The 18,713-nt window shown below is 30.4% G+C and overlaps 1 protein-coding gene and 1 long non-coding RNA gene across 3 annotated transcripts in view; one reads left to right on the top strand and one right to left on the bottom strand.

Annotated features, from left to right (window-relative positions):
- LOC143223273 (uncharacterized) overlaps window positions 1–18,713 on the bottom strand; it is a 306,721-nt gene that overhangs the window by 248,831 nt on the left and 39,177 nt on the right. The gene's annotated exons all lie outside the window — the stretch shown is intronic.
- LOC143223271 (sodium/potassium-transporting ATPase subunit beta-1-interacting protein 3-like) lies at window positions 819–17,400 on the top strand. 2 transcript variants are annotated; one of them, XM_076451017.1, is made up of 6 exons: window positions 819–1,290; window positions 2,327–2,464; window positions 10,021–10,101; window positions 10,829–11,026; window positions 13,004–13,064; window positions 14,004–17,400. In XM_076451017.1, the coding sequence occupies exons 1-6, from the start codon at window positions 1,237–1,239 to the stop codon at window positions 14,366–14,368; spliced, it is 897 nt and encodes a 298-aa protein (XP_076307132.1). In that variant the 5' UTR covers window positions 819–1,236; the 3' UTR covers window positions 14,369–17,400. The 2 variants fall into 2 exon arrangements, with proteins under 2 accessions (XP_076307132.1, XP_076307133.1); XM_076451018.1 differs by lacking the exon at window positions 2,327–2,464.

An 18,713-nucleotide genomic window follows, 5' to 3' on the forward strand; every position in this document is an offset into this window, starting at 1 on the left:
TTTCTGTTGTACAAACGAATTTATCATTATTGCAGCTTGATTAGGGCTCTCGATTCGCAACCTGTGAGTAACGAACTCGAAACTGTCGCTGGTGAAGCTTGTTTGTTTTTTTTTATTTCGCGCGAAGCTATTCGAGGGCTATCTGCGCTACCCGCTCCTAATTTAGCAGTGTAAGACTAGAGGAAAGGCAGCTAATCATCACCACCGACTCTTGGGCTACTCTTTTACCAACGAATAGTAAGATTGACCGTAACATTATGACGCCCCCATGGCTGAAAGGGAGAGCATGTTTGGCGCGACGAGGATGCGAACCTGCGACCCTCAGGTTACAAGTTGAACGCCTTTACCCTCCTGGCAATGCCGGGCCGGTGAAGCTCGCATTTTCACATTTGGAGTTTTATAATATTACGATTAATTTCACTGCCTCCCGCTAGTACAGTGGTATGTCTTCGGATTTACAACGCTAAAATCAGGGGTTCGATTCACCTCGGTGGGCTCAGCAGATAGCCCGATATGGCTTTGCTATAAGAAAACACACACACACAAACACACATTAATTTCACTAGTTGTCGGTAAAGAGTTGTCAGTTGGTAGTGTTGACTTGCTGCCTTCTATACAATGAAAATTGGGTACGGTTAGAAAAGATAACTCTCGAGTAGTGTTGAACGGAAATTTAACATAACAAACTATTATGTCACAATTTGTCATAAATAAATTTTGCGTGATCTGTAAAATGAGCCCTAATTTGTAAATAAATCAATAAAATATTAAAATAAACGTTACTAAATATTTTTCTGCATAAAATGTACTTTCTAACACGAGAGGCCGTTGCTATCAACGTAGCGTCTGTTGGAGTTTTAAAAGGGTAGAAATAAGTATCCGAAATGTCATCGAAAAGCTTTTGTGTTATTAATTTTTTCATCTCGATTTTTCCGTATTTGCTGGATAATGTTTGACTTTTAATTTTCTTTTGAAATTCGATCCTTTATAAATTTTAGTGCTGCGCCAAAACGTGTATAGACACCGTTAGTTAAGTTGCGTGCTGCCATTATAGACGTAACGTTGGCAGTGTGAAGTTTAAATATTTTCGGAATAATTCACTTCAGAGACTATGCTTGGGTTACGTTCTTTGGCCAAAGTCCTAATACTCGTATTGGTAACAATGTTTAGCTACAGACTTTTTGTGGGTAGTATGGTTGACATTATTAAGTTCTAACGTTTGTTAACGATGATATCATGTCTTGCTGTACTATCAGAAGCTTTTTTCTAACAGTTTGTGGTTTGCAGTTTGTAAGTTTGTTTGCTTATGTTATTACTATTAGTGTTAGAAACTTAAACTTAAAAACGAAGTAGTAATTCACATAGTTTTGCGTAAGAATTTTATTATTTATCAGTTACTTTTGTGTTCCAGATAATAGTGCAGGATGGAAAAATTCAGTCTTTCAATTTAGTAATTGTGCAGGTCAGAATAATAATATTAAATTGAATTTTGTGTTCTTCGTAAATGATGATCAAAAAAGTAATCATGTAGACAAAACTAAGCATTGTGAAGGGTAAAAAATTGCTCCAAAATTAATAATCGTACGGGTATGATAATTTAGAACAGGAGAGTAATACTTTATAATATAGTTATACTAGTAGTGATGGAAGTTGTGTGACTAGAATTTTACTGTATGCAACTACCTTAGAAGTTAAACTGTGAGAATGTGTATTTTGCATTAATAAATGTTCACACAATTTAAATGTATACTTAATCATGGAGCAAGCCTTAATTATGTTGTTAATTAAAATAAAATGAATGACATTTTTCAGAATTACTTAAAGTATAAAATATCAAATTAGAACAATTAAGTGTTTAGGTTTTTTATGTAATTTATTCTAAGTTGAACTCTGTAAAATTAAATGGCAATCTAATTCTAGGGCTACATACAAAATACATTCAAAATACTTGTTTCAGGAAATTCATTATTCAGCTACATAAAATAAATTGTAAAACTTTTGATAGTATTCTGTGTTAATTTTATATGATGTTTATAGAACCATTTCATATATTGGAAGGATTTATTCATTTGAAAAAAGTTTTTTTTTTTTTTTTGTCAAAGCTGATTTTTAAATGTTATGGGAACATTGTTATTACACTGTACATATAACTGCTGCTGTAAACATGTTTGTTAGAGATGACTTAATAGAACAATCAATTATTGTTGACATGTTATAATTCTTTTTAAAGCAACTTTTTTATGCTAAGTTACTAATGTGTTTAAGTGATGTAGGTTGACAATTGTCTTGTACAGTGCACTCTATAAAGTTTGTAATCTGTTTTAAGGTAACAACAGTGCAGCGTCAGGTGTTTGATTTCTTGGGTTATATGTGGGCACCAATTATTGGAAATTTCTTCCAAATGATTGCTGTAATATTAGGAATATTTGGTGCATACCAGCTGAAACGTAGCTACATCATTTTGGTAAGTGGACTACTAATAACAGCTGTGGTTGGTTTTACTAGATCTTAAATTGTTTCAGTAAATATTTTACAGTAATAAATTAGGAAGAAATAAATGAATGTCAGTAATTCATTAACTAAAACAGAAACATTTGGTCACTATATGTGTTTGTAATTATATAGTGCCTTTGGATTTGAAGATCTAGGTGTAATGCAATGAGTTACAGCAATAAATCAGAAGAGGTGCTTTAAAATATAAAAAGAACTGTTTCAGAAGTATAAAGATGAAATAAATGTATGTCACTTTCAGAAGTGCTGTTTTTGGATGGGCACAGAAATTAAAACATAAAAAAAAAAGATTCCAAAGCTTAAGCATATACTTAGAGCAAGAGGTGGGCTGCTTAAACTTGTAGGGTATTTTTCAGATTAAGGGTATGTTATATGCTAGAAAGGGGCATCAGTTATGAAGGCTAGATTGTAGAAGTTTTGGGGAAGTTTAAAGATATTGAATAAAGATAGTTTAGACTAAATATGAGGATCTAAAGCTTTATTCCCTTTTCTACTAAACTTGTAAAATTACTAAGGCTCTCAGTCACTATTACTTATTGTGAACTGCTGACCATAGGGAAAACAACTGGCAAGCAGCACCCACTGCTAACTCTGTGGCTATTTAAGTGTGTCAAATATAGTGTAAATGTACTGTTTTTTTGTTTTTGTTTACTTTTTGTTAAGTTTCTGACTTACAACTCAAAACCTGTATTCTTTAATATTGTATAAGCAAACATGTATATAAGTTATGGACAAAGGGAAATCAATATTTCCTCTTTTACAGAGTTAATAATATTAATAACTATTCAGGTCTAGAGTGAGTCAAAACTTTTCTCCATTTTCTTCAGAAGTTAATAAAAGAAACAGCCAAGCATCCTTGTTTTACAATGTCATATCAAAAGGAAAGATTAAATTTTTGAGGTTTTATCAAACCAACATAGCTGGAGTGTGCTGGAATTCACTTAAGGCCTATAGCAATAACTGATTATTTGTAATACAACAATATATGCATCACTTAAACATTTCCATGGTAAAATTTTATGTCTCAGTTTTTCCTATAAATAATAATGTTTAGATGAATTAATTGAAGTTAGTGTTGTTTAGGATATCTGAAGCTTTTACTCTTTTTACAGAATTACTTTTTCATTGTATAGGAATAAGTATTCTCCTGGAAATAAAAGTTTTTCATGTTTTCTTTGTCTAAGTAGAAATGAAATTGATTTATCTGTATAAATGACTTTTTTTTTTTAAAACAGGTCTGAGTATATGAACTAGTATTCTTGAACAAGCTGCAATGATGAAACATTGGCAGAAATAAGTTATTTTTATAATTATCTGAAGAGTGAAGTTTTTCTTTTTAACTTTAATGTCAAAACAAACATCATTTTTACCAATGCTATAATTGTTTTCTAAATAGGATTAGAGATAATTAAAACTATTTAATTTTGATTAAAAAATCTGAAACGTTTATTTTTAACTGTTTTTAATTTTCATATCAATCAAATTACTAGAAATAAAGATATAAGCTTTGAAGTTACTGGATTATAACCTGCCTGAGCTAATCATTTACAAATTTATTAATGTTTTTTAACTATGACTTATTTAGGCTACTTTAGAACCATATGGGCAACATCAATTCATGCAAAATACTGTATTACTTGGCAGAATTAACACATTTTATCATTGTAAAATCAAAATATTTCTGCAGTTAGTATGGGAATGTTAAACATTGCTTTTACTTGTTAGCACAATAATATTTTATCTGAATATACTTTAATTTTGTTCTTATTCATTCCCTCATGGGTTATGGACTTTGTAAGATGAGGCTATAATTATGAAACATTTTAATGTACCAACTTAATGCTATTCTGACTTTTATGTTTGATTTTAAGCTATTTGAAAGCTATCAAAAATACTAGGTTTTAATCTTGGTTAACTATGCATTTGCCTAATTAATAAATTAGCTACAAGTATTCATTTTCCTTAGTTGGAAACAAAGTATTTGAGTAATTGCAAAGGTATAGGTACAATTCTTTAAAGTACTTACATTGTTATAATCACCCTTATGAAAGTGTAAAACAACAATGAATTGTCTGGAAAAGTGTACACAATTGTTGAAGCAAGTGACTGATAAGTGAATAAATATTTTGTTAGTTTGAAATGTTAAACAGTATAGTTGCATTGGACATATGTTACAAAGTTTTAGGCTTAAAAAATAATTCAAAACTATTGAGCCTAATGACATGGTTTTCTTATTCTTTCTATATTTTTTGGCTACTTGATAAAAAGTTTTGAAATATGAACTTTGAAGTAAATTTTGTATATTGATTTTAACTATATTTCAACTGAACATTTTATCTTCTGACATGTGATTCATGAAGGAAAATAAAAATGTTTGTATTTTCATTTGTACACAGCTGCAAAGATTTTATCTATGAATAAAATAACCTACTTTTTTATTCTGTTGATCCCAAGAAATTCCTTTAGTTTTCCTAAGAACCTATCACCTTTTAAAAATGTTATCCGTGTTTTGTTTCTGTAAATGTTACTTTTGTTTGTAAATTCTGAAATTATTTGTGATAAATTATAACTGTTTTAAAGCTATAGAAAATGTCTTCAGTGAGAAGACATCAGATAACTCAAGTTTAGAGATAGGTTGAATAGATACCAAAGAAAACTTTATTAGAATTTTTATGTAACATGTTTACAGTGTTTGGAAGAGGTTTTAACATCTGTGGGTTCAAGCAGTTTACTTAGATACAGGAATATATATATGTGTGTGTTTGTGTATAGTATGAAATGAAGTTACATGATTGGAGAATGCTCAAAACTTACAAAGGTATCTTGTAGATATTTTGTTTTTCAGATTACAGTGTTTTTACTTTTTAATGCATATACTATGGCATTGATGGTATTTGGGAACAAAGGAGGGAGGGCAAAAAGAAAACTTTTTGTGACTGTCGTATATTTAACAGAAACAAAACATGGTATACAGCTACTTACTTGTACCCTGTAATCCTACATATTGTAATCCTACTATGGTATTTAGTTGCAATGTTTGTAAACATGAGTTGTTTTTTACCTTCACCAAATAAAATTGTTGTTAAGTTAGATAAGTTTAGTGAGTATTGTGGGTGACTTTCAAATATTTTGATAACTCGGATCTTTATTGAATACCCCTTTTATGTTTATCCAATTCAAACAATGTACACAGAGAAATTAGCTACATAATTATTAATTATTATTACCTTTATCACTGATAATTAAACATGTTTTTATTATTCAGTTAGTGTATAGCCTATCAAAAGTAACAGGGCAAGTACTACCACCCCTATCCTCTAGTATACACTGACCTCACATTTCATAGCTAACTGGAATAAACATGCATTTTGTGTAATCAAATTGAGCAACATAGTGCAGAAAAGTACAGTTGAGGTAGTCCATTGTCAGTAAATTCCTTTGCATGCTTATTAAAATTAAGATCATTCTTGAAATTAATTCAAGGTGTGTTCATAGAATAATTATTGATAAAAAATAAGTTACATTACAACTTCTAACATATAGAAAAATTGGTGAATTTTGGTAACACTACATTCAAACAATAGCCTTTGTCATTTTGCTTAGCAACAAAAGTATAACCTAATACTGTTGTTAATCTGTGTACTGAAAGCACAAAATGAAATGTATAGACAAAACAGATAACATATTTCTTAAGGTCTCTATTGATTACAGAGATTTGTTTTTATTTAAAACATTGGTGACATAACTGAAAATAGCTTAATTCAGACACAATTTAAGTTTAAAATGGAATTGATATTTTTACTTTTATAAATTTTATGCATTGGCTTTAGGCTAAATGGTACCACACACCTTTATGTGTATTGTACTAATGCACACTAGTATATAAGGTTTCACACACCCCTCATGGCTCTTTCTCACCCCATCATAAAAATCATAATAGGCAGACAAAATAACTGAAATATTCTATCTGGATAAATGGATTTTGACTTTTATGACTTCTCCAGTTTTGAAATATAAATCATGATGGGATATGACACATGCTTGCTTTTATATATGTTAGATAATCAGTCTAATCTTTATCAGTGGGATGTTACTGCATGTGTTAAAAAACAAACATAGTGGCGATTGCTTGGTGACAAGAAATGTGTTTTTGCAAAATGTGGAAATGTTGACCTTAAAAACAAAATATGAACGAAATAGGAGAAGTAACACCATGTTAAAAGTAATGCTGTAGAAGAAAAAGTTGTGAATTTAGAGCACACCTCTTGTTTGTTTGAATGTAAATGAGTTTGTTTGAAGGGAGATGGGGAGTTAGTCAGTATAGCGTGGCAGTGGTTTTGGTTTGATATTCACAACCAGGGGCACTTGGAAATGTTTGTGTCTCTTCAGCTCAGGTCATGAAATTAAGGTTATGTTCTACTAGGAAAGAATAATGGTATTAATTGGATGATATGATAAATACCAAATTACTTGAGGTAGGCCTGGATTAATATTAAAAGCAGATGGAGGATGCTATGAAACAGGATGGAAAGAAGGGGGTAGAGGGGTGTGTACTAATTAATAAATGGCTCGTTAGTTAATTAATCAGCATATACCACGAATCACTCAATTATTTAATAGTGATCAATTTTTAAAGTGAGTGGTGGCTATTCATATAATGAAGGAACTGCATCCTATTGAAGCTGAAGATAAAAGTGTAGTCAAATCATTAAATTTACATGGATTAGAGTTAGAGATTTTAGGAACAAGAAGTGTTTAATCAACAATGAAAATACAAAAATGTGAAGATCTGGTTAACAAACAATTAGAAAATCAAAAATGGCTTATGAAAAACAGCAAGTTCATAATGTTAAAACTTAGTTGTTGTTGTTTTTTAAAACTATGAGATAGCTTTAATGTTTCTTTATCTTCTATTTTCACAAAAGAAAATGTCAGTATTCGAGACCCTGAGCGTTCTATGGAAAATATTGGAGTTCACATGAATAATGTAGTTTATAATCCCTTAGTTTAGTTACAAAAATTGAGAGATTTAAAACAGGTACATCTCTATGACCAGTGTTTTCCCTAAGTTTTAAAGGAGGTCAAGGATAAGATGCAAGCTTCTCTTTCATTATTAGTAGATCAGAATTGAAGAATGGTAATGTATATTTTTAAAAGGATTTCTAATAGTTGTCCTGGAAATTATAAACCAGTTAGTCTTGGTTCTGACTTCTTTTGTGGAATAAAGTTCAAGAGAAACCAGTAAAAAAACTTGAAATTGTTTGGAAAAATGATATTAATAAAGCTAATATGAATTAACCAAAGGGAGGTTTTGCCTTACTAATTTGATAATTTTTTCAAAGATGTTGATTGTTATCTGGATGATGGAGATGCTATGGACTTGATGTGCTTAGATTTTCATAAAGCTTTTAATGAGCTGCCACATAGAAGATTACCTAATAAAATCCCATTAGTAATGGTTAAGAAAAAACTGGTTAATTGGTTTTAGAGTAAAGGATGGAAAAAAGCAAAGGTTACTGTTATTGTAATCCAGTTAAACTCAAACCTCGTTGCTAATGGAATGCCTAATGGGTCAGTGTTGGGTCTTTCCTTTTTCATATTTGTATATATGTTTTTGGTAGGGGCATAATCAGTAAAGTTAGCTGCATTGAGGATGTTGACATACTAAAAAGAGTTAAATAATTTGGTAAATTGAACATATAATGGAAAAATGACCTTTAATTATAATGAATGCATACAGATTATTGTAATTTGGAACACGTTTAATATAGGTGAGAACCCACTCAACAGTGTGATAGAAGAACATCATCTTGATATAGTAGTGAATAACTCAATCAAGCCATTAAAGCAGTGCCATGTTGTCAGTAATTAAGATGGTACTATTTCAAGATGTATGTTTAAACGTATTAAGTATAAGCCAAAGAAAGTAATCATGTATCGCAGCATTTCCCAAACTTTTGTCATTCTTGTCTCCCTCCTTTCTTTTTGTTTAAATGAGTGATAGAGTGAATTGACAAGATGTAATATGGAAATATACATCAAAATGTGTATGTATATTAGTAATTACCAATTATTTTTATTAATTGTACTGAAACACTTAGTTGCATTAGTTCACTATTGACTTTATCCTGATTTTTTTGCCCTTCACTTTATATCATATGCATGCAGGGGCACCTCACACTGTGGGAAACACTGATTTATCAGATTGCCACTCAGTCCTCATTTGGAATACTATGTACAATTTTGATCTCCCCTCATATGACAAAGGATATTGACTTATTGGAAAGAGCTCAAGAGGTTATTAGGGTAGTTACAATAATAGAAAGGTTAATAATAATTTAATATTTTCTCGTGAGAAAGACTGATAAAAGGCGATCTTATTAAAGTTTCAGTATTATCTGAAGGATTGATAGAATAAAGGCCTCTGCTTTCTACATGCTGTTTCCTTAACACAAGAAGACACGTTTAAGATTTGGAAAAACAGTTTAGACTCCAGTTAAGACAGATTAACTTTGAATAGGATGTTTGGCTTATTGAATAACTGTTGTCAGCAGTAGTGGAAATTTGCACTTTACATTAGTTTAGGGTTGGTTCAAATTTTTACTCTTCTCAAGGTTGCATGTGCAGGATCAATCTTGGAGAACCACATTGTCACTTGTCATTGCTATGGTACTGCTTACTTCAGTAATAACCATCCAGTATCATTGACTGGAGACATTCTTCAGACAATGTTAGTATGTTAAAAGCTGCATTACCTGCTGTAGCCATTTTAATCATTGACTTCTTTTTTTGTGTTAAACCTTCAACCTACAATTTGTTGGATATGTTAAGTAATTCTGCCATTTTAACATGCATTATGTGACATCAACTTCTGTGTTTTGTATGAGTGCATGCTTATAGTACTTGAAAATAGTAGAGTTGTGCAATTAATCATCAGGCTTATTAAGCAGTTACATTCAAGTAGTTAAATATTCTCATATGAGACTAATTTTCTTATTTACAGTTTGTTTTCAAACTGTCTTTTGCTTCATATAATAGACATCTTTAGGTACAACAAAGCAATATTAAGTTTGCTATTATTCCTGAACTTTGTTACTCAAGTTATTTAGTGTAATTAACAAATAAAGGTTTATGTTTCATTGTGTCAAAAATTTTTCTTACTGTTTAGCTACATACAATACAAATTAAAACTTGTAATGGGTCAAGATTTGTAAAACCAAAGGCATTTGCTGTTACAGTGAATGGGGCTTATTCTTCCAGATCAGATTATTTTATAAGTATGTAAAAATAATTAATAATTAAATGAAGGCTATATGAAGTTTTAAAAATGTTTTTGAGTTTGTGTTACAATTGAATTTCTACACACATGCAAGATTCTCGTGTGAAAGTACAGGAATCTTAATGCTTGTTATTACATACCTCTTATAAAATTGTTACAGAATAAGACTAAATTATTTTTGTATTGACTAGAATAAGTATGAGATTTGATTATTCATCCTCTTTTTGTAGTACTTGGTGTGGACCTGTCTTTGGCTTGGATGGAATGTATTTCTCATATGTTTCTATCTAGATATTGGAATATTAAATAAGGTACTGTCAGTGTTGAACATTGTGTTTAAGATTTTATTACTGGGTGTGATGAACAGAATATGACTTGTTTTATTTTGTGTGTTTTTTTAAGTCATACCTCTTACCCATATTCTTCAGAAGTTAAATTAATGAAATATAATGATATTCATAAATGTGGGTAAATATGTTTTAGTTTCTTCTTTTAACATTAATGTAGTTTAAAAGCATGTCGAAACCAACAGTTTTTTTCATTATCTTAAAGCCTTAAGAACAAAAAAGTGAGTGACAAACATCAGATGGCCTATCAGTTCAATCTAACTCTCACCTCCCCAAAAAATATCAAATGTCTTTATTCATAAATTTATTTCATATATTTTTTTTTAAAAACGTAAGAATTTAATTTTGTCTGATAATTAATTCAGTTGATACATGCAGATATTTTGATTATGAGCTCTTAAAATATAAATTGTCTTTCTGTTATTACATGTGAAAAATTCAAGCAGGATAGTAGTATGAGATAGGGAGGTTGTGCTTTGAATATCTTCAGTTTTTTTCTTAATATAGCCAATTCTTATCACATGAGGGAGGTATAGAGTATAATGTTGTTTTGAGATTATTAGATGAGCTTATTTACTGTGCAAGTTCAGTTGATCATTGTTATATATATGTATATTTTATTTTCTGTATGTTGTTTTTTTGTGACAGAGCATTTTAAAAAAATCAGATAATTTTTGTGTCTATATTTCAGGATTCAAGTATTTTAAACTTTGGTACTGGAAGTCGAAGCTGGTGGGAATCTAATGGTATTGGTTGTAAGCCCATATACAATCTTACTTTAGCAGTAAAAGATCCTTTATTTTATATGAAACCAACTGTTGTAGAAGAGTGTTCTGTGGAATATAGTTATGTGGAATGTCTGCAAGCTGGAATTCAGTGTTGTCTCTCTGTAAGTTTGTGTAACTACTGTAATTAGAATTCACTGCTTTTTATTATTCATTTTTATAGTCAAGTGACACAGCTGTCAAATGTGATATTTTATGCTTAATGTAGTATTACATCAATGAACTATCTCTGAGATTGTGTTTGTCAACAAGATTTCTCAAAAATGACTGAATGAATTTGTATTAAAATTGGTATACATTTGGACTGTGACCCAAGTTAAAAGGATTAAACATTTGAAGGGTTAAGGTCACAAAAATTTAAAAACAAAATCCCTATTTATTAACATAGTGACTAATGTTTCACACTATCCTTTCCCTGTAACTCAATTAAGCATTATTGGATTTTGATGAAAATAGGTTAACATGTGTGAAATATTATTCCTTATTGTTCTGCATAAATTTGTCTATGTCCATTGGTAATGTTGGACACATAAACACATTTTATATTTTTGTGAGGGCTGTATATGACCAACACTGCATGGTTAGAGTTGTACACTCTGCTGAGTGTCCCTCTAGTTTCCCTTGGTTTTGCAAAATATCACTTTTTTCTTGATTTTGTCATTATTCATGTAATAATTCTTGGTAGATACACATTTTAATTGGTCCTGTCCAGTGTTTACAAATGGCAGTGATATTTACTACAGTAGCAAAAGAATTTTCTGAGCTGTTTGGTTTTGCCTGGACATGTGTAATGCTTCTTTAAACTTTAACTTGTAGAATATACAAATTATGATACGTCAACAGATGTTGCCTTAGTAATAGACAACAAAGAAGACATGCAACAGATCTTATATGCAGTGTACAAGCCTAACTCTGAGACATAGTTGATAACTGTTATGAGTAATGGGAGGAGTGATTCAGTTAAAATTTATTTGTTCACTGTTTGTTATTAGTGATTTAAAATGAAAAATAAGATTCTTATGTGGTATTACTTTGAAATAACTGATGATTGTAAAAGTGAATTGCAGGTTTTATTGCTTGTTAATTTCATGTGAGAGCAGGACATGTCTACTAGATTGACTTTGGGGGATGTGTGGCAGAACCCATTTGGAGAACTCTGGCCCCAGTTTGAAATCCAACTCTTTAAGATTTTTAAATCTCCATACTGTAATTTTTACTGCCAGGAAAATGTTAAGTTTTTACTTCCCCCTTCCCTCCAACTAAATAACTCTGAGAATATCACTGTGTGGTGGGCACAGCAGATTTTACTGCCTCATTTCATAGTCACCTGAGAAATGATTCTGCCAAATTACATTCAGAATTTAATTGAACATTTTTATTACCAATGTATCCTAATATGTTTGATATTAAACATAGTTTTAATTTCTTAATTTAAAATGAAATATTTAAAGAAATTCTCTATTTTCATATTTTAGATTTTTATCCTATCATATGATGTTTTCAATTTTCTACCAATTACACACTTGTACAATAAACTTGTACACTGACCCATAATGTAAACTTGTAGCCTTAAAACTTCATGCTTTACTGACAGACCTACATACTACACCTCTCCAATCTCATTCTGTATGTCAAAAAGTGTCTGTAATTCTCTCGGACATCATATTTTGGATTATTTATAATTAATAGAAAGAGAAATTCTGCTTTACCATTTATTTATTTATTAAATAATAAAAAAATAATACAAATTAGAAATGTGAGAGAGAAAAAGTACTATAAGAAAGCTCACTTCCTGTGTGATTAAAGTAATCAAATCTGATCTTGTTTCTTTGTAGCAAAGAAATTAAAACCTCTACTTATGGGTATTTTTTATTATTAAAAAAAATTGACAACCATTGATTCAGTAAAGTAATATTTACCTTTGAATTCAGATTAACTTTTATTGAAAGTATGAATTTTAATGGAATGTTTACTCTCACTACCAAGCTGTTGTATTACTAAAAATTACTATGTAAGAAAAATATTAAACAATGACCTGATTCATTGATATTTTTTATTATTTTGTTTATTTATTTTAATAGATACCTGGGTTACTTGCAGCAATATTAGCTCTGCATTGCTATAAGCCAGACCATCGTTTGTGTAAGTACCTTAATAGTATCAAATGTTAGTCTTATACTATTGTAAGTTAAACGGTAAGGAAGGGATACAGAAAACATATTGATCATAATATTAGTTAAATGCACAGTACTGTGTAAGGTAATTTACAATAAAGCTTAAATCCACACTAACAGGAGCATACTAAATATAAATGGAAACTAGTTTTGACATTTCATATGTCCTCTTCAGTCCAGTGTTTGTCTGTTAATGTGGATTTAAATTTTATTACAACGTACTGACCAGTTTGTGTGCAAATGTACTTTAATGTTTTAGACAGAATCCCAAGTAAGGAAATTGTGGATTTCTGCCTGTGAAGGCCATATTAATGTATACTTATCAATTTTGTATTACTGTTGTTGTCTCTTCTGTTGATTAAAAAAGAAAAAAACAAAATGAAAAAGTTATTAGATAAACCTTGTTTAATATTCAAATTTTCTGACTGATAAATTACATGATAAATAATTTGGAAAATCTAAAGGAAAAAGTATTTTAGTGTATTATCATTTACCTGGAGTTATCAAATTTACTGTTATATAGTGTATGTGAAGGTCAATAACACGCACATTTCTGATGCAGAACATTATCAGAATGACAGCCTTGTACTGTTTTATCACAAGGAAATTCAGCATGTACATAATCTTTTTATAATATAACATTTATAGGTTAAATTTGGTCACAAACTTAAATGAGTAAAAATGCTACAGTTTATATAACCTGACATTTCACTTCAGAGGTGATGAATAAACTACTACAAATGTATTCATTAAAAAAAAAAGACACATTGAATTGTTTGAAAAAAAGTATTTCACAAAAATTCAAAAAACTTGGTAATCTTAGTAACTGTGATGGATAAAATATATAATCTGAAGTAATTGTGTTTTTTTTGAAAAACTATTAATTATTTTTCTGCTATTGTGACAGCCAGACGACCCTCCACAGATGTTGTTTACAGCATTCAGTACCAAAATCAGATGGGAGAAGCTCAGCCTACTTCCATTCATCATCAACCGTTAACTCCAAGAAAGGTGAAACGCCGATCAACACGATCTAAACGGGGTTCCAGTCAGAGACGATATTATCAGAATCCTGTAACAAAATTGTTAGATATCCCACTTCATAGCTCTAGTAGTGATACATTTGGCTCTCCCAGTCATTCTACTTCTATGTACAATAGTTCAGCCTCGAGTTCTCAAGCCAACCTATTATCTTCTCATTCTTTAACACCTCTGCAACCCAATGGTCAGGCAGCACCAGTGGGCTTGACTAATCCTGCTACAGTTATCTGAAAACCTGCAATGTTTTGTGATTGGGAAATGCTTTTGATATACTGCTGGACAGATAAGTAGAAATTGAAATTATGAGGTCACTACACATTAATATGTTGTAAAGCTTTGTATTTTTATAGATAAGACTGCTTTGACAGTGGGTGTTTATTATGATAAAGATTTGCATACTTGGTAGAGTAATGATGCAGCAACTGATAATTTAGGTTCTTGAGATATTGTTGTAGGTCACTATTGTTGATATTGTAAATGGACTATTTAGTTATACATCAAATTGAGGGGAAAATCAAAAACATCCCAATAAAGGAGTCCAAATTTCCTCATAAACAAGAATAAGCTTTGTGGATATACATTATAAAAGATGTAATGTTATTAATGATGACATATTTTGATGATTTGACAATGTGTAAGGACCTGTCATTTTGTTCCAAGTGCAATATGTGTATTTTTTTTTCCACTTCAAGGTCACAACTATACTTTGCATAAGTGTAAAATATTTCAACATAGTATGGGAGATCCATTATATCTTTTTGACTCCAAGTGCTTTTGCCATAAATATTTTTCAGTGAATTAGTTTTGTATTTAAGTTATTATTTCAGCTTTGCATTTCATTCATTATCATATCAGTCTTTAAATATTTTTTTTATATTATTAAAGTACTTTAAGAACAATAAATCTGCTAGTTGTATCATAAAATACATATATTAATACTATCCTAAAACATTTTTAATAAGCACATATTTGGAAATAAATGTTATTTTTGTTGCTTTAGTACTTCACATTTATTTTGTTATTTCTATTTGTTAGTTTCCTACAATTATTTGAGTTAAGGTATTTATTTTACAACCATATGTGGATATTTGGACAACAGTTTTTAGGCTTTTTATATTTACCAGTTGGTACATTTACCCAGCATGACATTTCAAACCCTTGAGGCATTATTAAACATTGGTTGTTTCTCAGTCTTGATGTTTTTTTAAGCAACCATGCCCTTCAGTGATTATTGTTACAAAGTTTGAAAAATTATAAGGTGTATGTTATTCAGTAGTGTTTCTTTTCCGGGTTTAGAATACGTCATGTTCCGTCCACATACCAAACCATTGTTAGTTTGGTAGTATTTTCCATGTACATAATTTATCCACCTTTGTAGTTGCTAAGGTTACAAAATGAATCTCATTGTTAAATAAATATTTTTAGAAATACTGTTTATGTATTTTTATATTTTTTTACTTTACAATTCTCACAAGTGTATCATGAGTTATGAAAATTAGTTTTTCACCCTGAAAAGCTATTAAACCTTTTGTTGAGTGTTTGATATATATATAAGAACATGTTTTATCAAGAGAGAGGATAAAATAGTACAGTTTTCACTTAATAGTAATTTCTTATTACCGATGAGTTTTGCACAATGTTCACTATTTGAAACATTCCTAGGTGAATACTCAAGAAATGTTAAGCTTCATCTATTCTGATTACATATAACCATCATGAAATATTAAGTAACACTATACTGAAGGAAATTTGTATAATACTGTCATTATTCCTTCACTGTCAAGCACGTATCTTCAACCTTAATAATTTTATCTTCTTGTTAGTTATACATCATTTATGTAGATCTTCTGTCTTAACTGCAGAGTTAAATAAAATGTGCCAGACTTGCTTCATTTAGTACAATAAGGAATATTTGAAAAATACAATATAACTATAATTGGGCTGTAGGCGAGCTTATGAGTCATCAGTTAGAACCATATATTTATCATAAGTTTTTTATACATCTTAAGGTAAATTACTTTCAATTTTTGCTAAACTTCAGTTAAATTTACCTATTAGTTTCTTAAGTTTTGGTAAGAAATACTATAATTTTTGTACCATGATGACTTGAAATAGTTAGTAAAAAGCATGAGATAAGAAAATAATGTTGATATTTATTCAATACTGTTTTTAAATTCACATTCCTGAGTCTCATATAAGGTTGTATCTACTACTGTTTGTGTGTGATTTTTTTGGGTTATATGTCTTGTTTTTAATAAGTAAGCAAATTTACTAAAATGTATAAAACCTTGTGATGGAATCTCATTTGTATTTTGAAAAGTACAGACTTCTAGTAGCCTTGAAATAGATATTAGAACCTCAAGGCTGGTAGAATATGACTTAGTAAAAGAAACATGTTCAAGTATTATGAATATTATATCGCACACAAGCTAGTTTAGACAGAGGCATAGAATATTGTATTCATACATAGCTAGATGCTAAGTTTTTCTCTGTGATTTGTTTTTAATGTGCAAAAATGACATTCCTGTATTTTCAACTGTGTTAAAGAAATCGTTATTTAGATATGATACGTTTACACATTACCATTTTTAAAGTTCACATGTTAATGTTACCACATAGAAAGATCCCTCATGTCTGCTTTTGAACAAGAATTATTTTGAGTGTGTTAATATTATTGGTTTAGATCTGATGTTGTGTTTGCTTTCTTCCCTCAAGCTACTTCTAAATAACAAGTCAAACTTCCGTAAATTTTAACAAAAGTCATGTCTTTTTTATAAATAATTTTTATGGTTTTCTGTTAGTTTGTATTAACATGTATTATATGACACAGTGCTATGCATACCAGTTTTGGAAACATCATTGTGGTATGGACTTAAAAATTGGTATTTCAGTATTTATAGACCAAACAAGATCTGTATATGTGTACACACACCATTCGACTCCATTTTTATTTTTGCTGTTAGAACTTGATTTATTCATATGAAAAAAATAGCCTTGTAAATAATATTTTTTTTTTAGTTTTCTTTTATGTACATTTGTGTCATTAACTTTTCTTATTGGTCAGCTTAACTATAAACAAATAAAAAGTACCGTAGGTCTCAGACTTGGTAAACTATGAACAAAGCCATATTATTACAACAATATTTACATATGTTAGTGTAATTTATTATTTAGGCTTCAATAAGCAACATTCTTGTTATAGTGTTAATTCTATAAAGCTAAATAGTGTCATTGTTCTTTTGAATAAAGTTTTACTATAAAAAGCATTGTGATTTTTTTGGTTAAACTATGTGTCAGCTCGATACAATATCACACACACGAGGTTAACATTTTAGGCACCACACTGAGTAAGTACAAAATGTGCTTGAATCTTTTGCTCAATATTTCGATAGAATAACACAAACGTATTTACATCCAGAATTAAACTTTTTTTTAAAAAATGAATTTGGCGTACCAACGTAAAAGTCTGACAGTACTCTTGTGAAGCCTAATCTTACCAGTTAACCTGAACTAGAAGTTGCTGTGTGGAATTTATGTGATTTCCTGCAACACAAAATATTTAATGTATATTTGCAACCTTTCAAGTATCTCAACGGAAATTCTGTAGGCTTATAACGCCAAAGATGGGGCTTCAACTCTACACTTGGTGGGCAGAGTACAGATATCCCCTTGTGTAGGTTTGTGCTAAATAATAACAAAGGAGTGTTTTCTCATTACGTAATAAGCCCCTTTCCATATCAAACTTCTTTGCTGCTGTTCTCTCCGTATCAGTAAAAGTGTTAATTTTGTTTTGTTTGTTTTTGAATTTCGCACAAAGCTACTCGAGGGCTATCTGTGCTAGCTGTCCCTAATTTAGCAGTGTAAGACTAGAGGAAAGGCAGCTAGTCATCACAACCCACCACCAACTCTTGGGCTACTCTTTTACCAACGAATAGTGGGATTGACCATCACGTTATAACGCCCCCATGGCTGAAAGGGCGAGCATGTTGGGCACAATGGGGATGCGAACCCGCGACCCTCAGATTACGAAGTCGCACGCCTTAACACGCTTGGCCATGCCGGGCCAAAAGTGTTAATACCCATACCAGCCATTCTGAGATACAATTTTATTTCAAGTAGGTTTCTTGTCATCAAGAATTATTTACTGTTTCATGGCTCAGAATGTAAAATCATCGTTATTGGAAATACATTTTTATCTATTTAGTAATAAATACAATTCTAAATCTTATAAAAGGGGGAAATTTTAAGATATAAATTAAAATTATATAATAAGAAGCTCCTAAAATATTTGTAACTACAGAATTTCTGGATCCTGATACCATGCTTTTTAAGAGCACACACCTTATTGAATGTACCATATAATTGTTTTATTTTCTGTTATTCTGTAATGAAACTACAATAACTCTCAGTTTAGAGTAAGAAAAAAGTTGTGCTGGTTGCTTTAGGTAGTGAAAGTGTCACAGTTTCTCGATGATCGATTTAAATAGTCTTTCTAACTGTTTTCTGATAGGTAATTTATAGTATAATTTAAGTTTTCTACTTCGGACCGTGCAGAAATTATATGTTAAGGCTTTCG

The sequence above is a fragment of the Tachypleus tridentatus genome, chromosome 8 (assembly GCF_004210375.1).
Source record: "Tachypleus tridentatus isolate NWPU-2018 chromosome 8, ASM421037v1, whole genome shotgun sequence".
NCBI classification, from domain to species: domain Eukaryota; kingdom Metazoa; phylum Arthropoda; class Merostomata; order Xiphosura; family Limulidae; genus Tachypleus; species Tachypleus tridentatus.

Excerpts from the sequence above, each read along its gene's own strand:
- LOC143223271 (XM_076451017.1), top strand. The coding sequence starts at position 1,237 with ATGTCTTGCTGTACTATCAGAAGCTTTTTTCTAACAGTTTGTGGTTTG. Across the intron at positions 2,465-10,020 it reads AACGTAGCTACATCATTTTG|TACTTGGTGTGGACCTGTCT; the intron begins GTAAGTGGACTA and ends CTCTTTTTGTAG. Across the intron at positions 11,027-13,003 it reads GAATTCAGTGTTGTCTCTCT|ATACCTGGGTTACTTGCAGC; the intron begins GTAAGTTTGTGT and ends TTATTTTAATAG.